This window comes from Tribolium castaneum, chromosome 1, assembly GCF_031307605.1.
Source record: "Tribolium castaneum strain GA2 chromosome 1, icTriCast1.1, whole genome shotgun sequence".
NCBI lineage: Eukaryota > Metazoa > Arthropoda > Insecta > Coleoptera > Tenebrionidae > Tribolium > Tribolium castaneum.
Genome location: NC_087394.1, coordinates 1,175,424 through 1,177,179, shown reverse-complemented (window position 1 = coordinate 1,177,179; position 1,756 = coordinate 1,175,424). Strand labels below are relative to the sequence as shown.

At 39.3% G+C, this 1,756-nt stretch overlaps 1 protein-coding gene across 1 annotated transcript; it reads right to left on the bottom strand.

The window, feature by feature from the left end:
• Nucleotides 1-917: 917 nt before the first annotated feature.
• Nucleotides 918-1,506, bottom strand: LOC135265960 (histone H4). Its single transcript, XM_064356385.1, has one exon. The coding sequence runs from the start codon at nucleotides 1,397-1,399 to the stop codon at nucleotides 1,088-1,090; it is 312 nt and encodes a 103-aa protein (XP_064212455.1). The 5' UTR covers nucleotides 1,400-1,506; the 3' UTR covers nucleotides 918-1,087.
• Nucleotides 1,507-1,756: the final 250 nt, after the last annotated feature.

Genomic DNA, 1,756 nt, shown 5'->3' with positions numbered 1-1,756 from the left:
GAAAGGTAAAAGGAAAAGCCAAGTCTCGTTCGAGCAGGGCCGGTCTTCAGTTTCCTGTTGGAAGAATACATCGTTTACTTCGTAAAGGTAATTACGCCGAACGAGTCGGTGCCGGTGCTCCAGTTTATTTGGCGGCTGTGATGGAATATCTTGCCGCTGAAGTTCTTGAATTGGCTGGAAATGCTGCTCGTGACAACAAAAAAACTCGTATTATTCCACGTCATCTTCAATTGGCCATCAGAAATGACGAAGAATTAAACAAGCTCCTTTCCGGTGTGACAATCGCTCAAGGTGGTGTTTTACCCAACATCCAGGCGGTCCTTTTGCCGAAAAAAACCGAAAAGAAACCATAAACAGCTAACTGTTGTCTCTCTAGTTGCTGTGAGAAGCAGCAAGCTACAAAAAAATAATAATATCGGCCCTTCTCAGGGCCATCATTTTTTTAACAAATAAAAAAAAGAATCACAAACTTTTTTTAAAGAGTAAATAAACATACCTACTTAAAGTTACATAAAACTTGGCAAAAATTTATTGCACGATTTAAAAAAAAAAGAGCACTCAAGATGTTTTATTTTCTTAATAGTTTAAAAGCAGGTAAATTTTTATTGCCTCTCCTAGACGGCGAGCTACACGCCGCGCCGGTGGGGGGCTAGCTAATCCATGTATATCGGTTAGGCTTTGATGTTTTCTTTCTTTAGTGGTAATTATTATTTATCTCTGAAAAGTCAAAATTCATCCCTTTAAGGAAAAGCATACGATTGATTAAACAACAAAGTCATAAAAACCACACAACTTTATTTGTTACATTTCCTAGAAATATAAAAACAGTTTGGAAATCAAACATTTATTATACTGGTGGTTTAACTGAGAGCCTTGTGATACGTACTTTTTTCATTTGTTTAGAAATATTTTTGTGGTTCTGAAAAGAACCGTTTTTTTTCGTCGAAAATTAAAATGCGATGAATAGTAGAGAGTAGATTGATGTAACTAACGATGAGGAAGAAACATAAAAACCAAACAATGCTGGTATACCGGTATTGTCGTCGCCTCGTAGTCTCATAGATAAAACATAGGTTATAAAAAAAACTTAACCGCCAAAACCGTAAAGTGTACGCCCTTGACGCTTCAAAGCGTAAACGACATCCATGGCGGTGACGGTTTTACGTTTTGCGTGTTCGGTGTAGGTGACGGCATCACGAATGACGTTTTCGAGGAATACCTTCAGGACACCTCTGGTTTCTTCGTAAATGAGACCGGAGATACGTTTCACTCCTCCACGACGTGCCAATCTTCTGATCGCGGGCTTCGTGATGCCCTGGATGTTATCACGTAAAACTTTACGATGACGTTTTGCTCCACCTTTTCCCAATCCCTTTCCACCTTTGCCACGACCGGTCATTTTGAATGATTATTGATTCAAATTAAGCTTTGTTTCACAAAAGAAAACGACACAGATTTGACTGCTTCGTCGAAAACAACTACCTGCTCGCCAGATTAGTCAACTCATTTTATAGTTTAGTTTCGCTCCGCCTCTTAAGTTACTTTTTTGACCAATCAGATAACGCATAGTGTCACCCTAGTTAATAAAATACGGCGAAAAATTTTGTTGCAGGGTCATATGAACCGTCGCCGTTGTTAGTGACGTACGTAGGTGTTTATGTGTGTGTATGTGTAGTTGAGGGATAAAGAAGTAGTCAAAAAAATGGCCCGTACCAAACAAACTGCTCGTAAATCGACCGGTGGAAAAGCTCCACGA

What these genes read in the sequence shown, in the direction of transcription:
- LOC135265960 (XM_064356385.1), bottom strand. Translation starts at nt 1,399, where the DNA reads ATGACCGGTCGTGGCAAAGGTGGAAAGGGATTGGGAAAAGGTGGAGCA.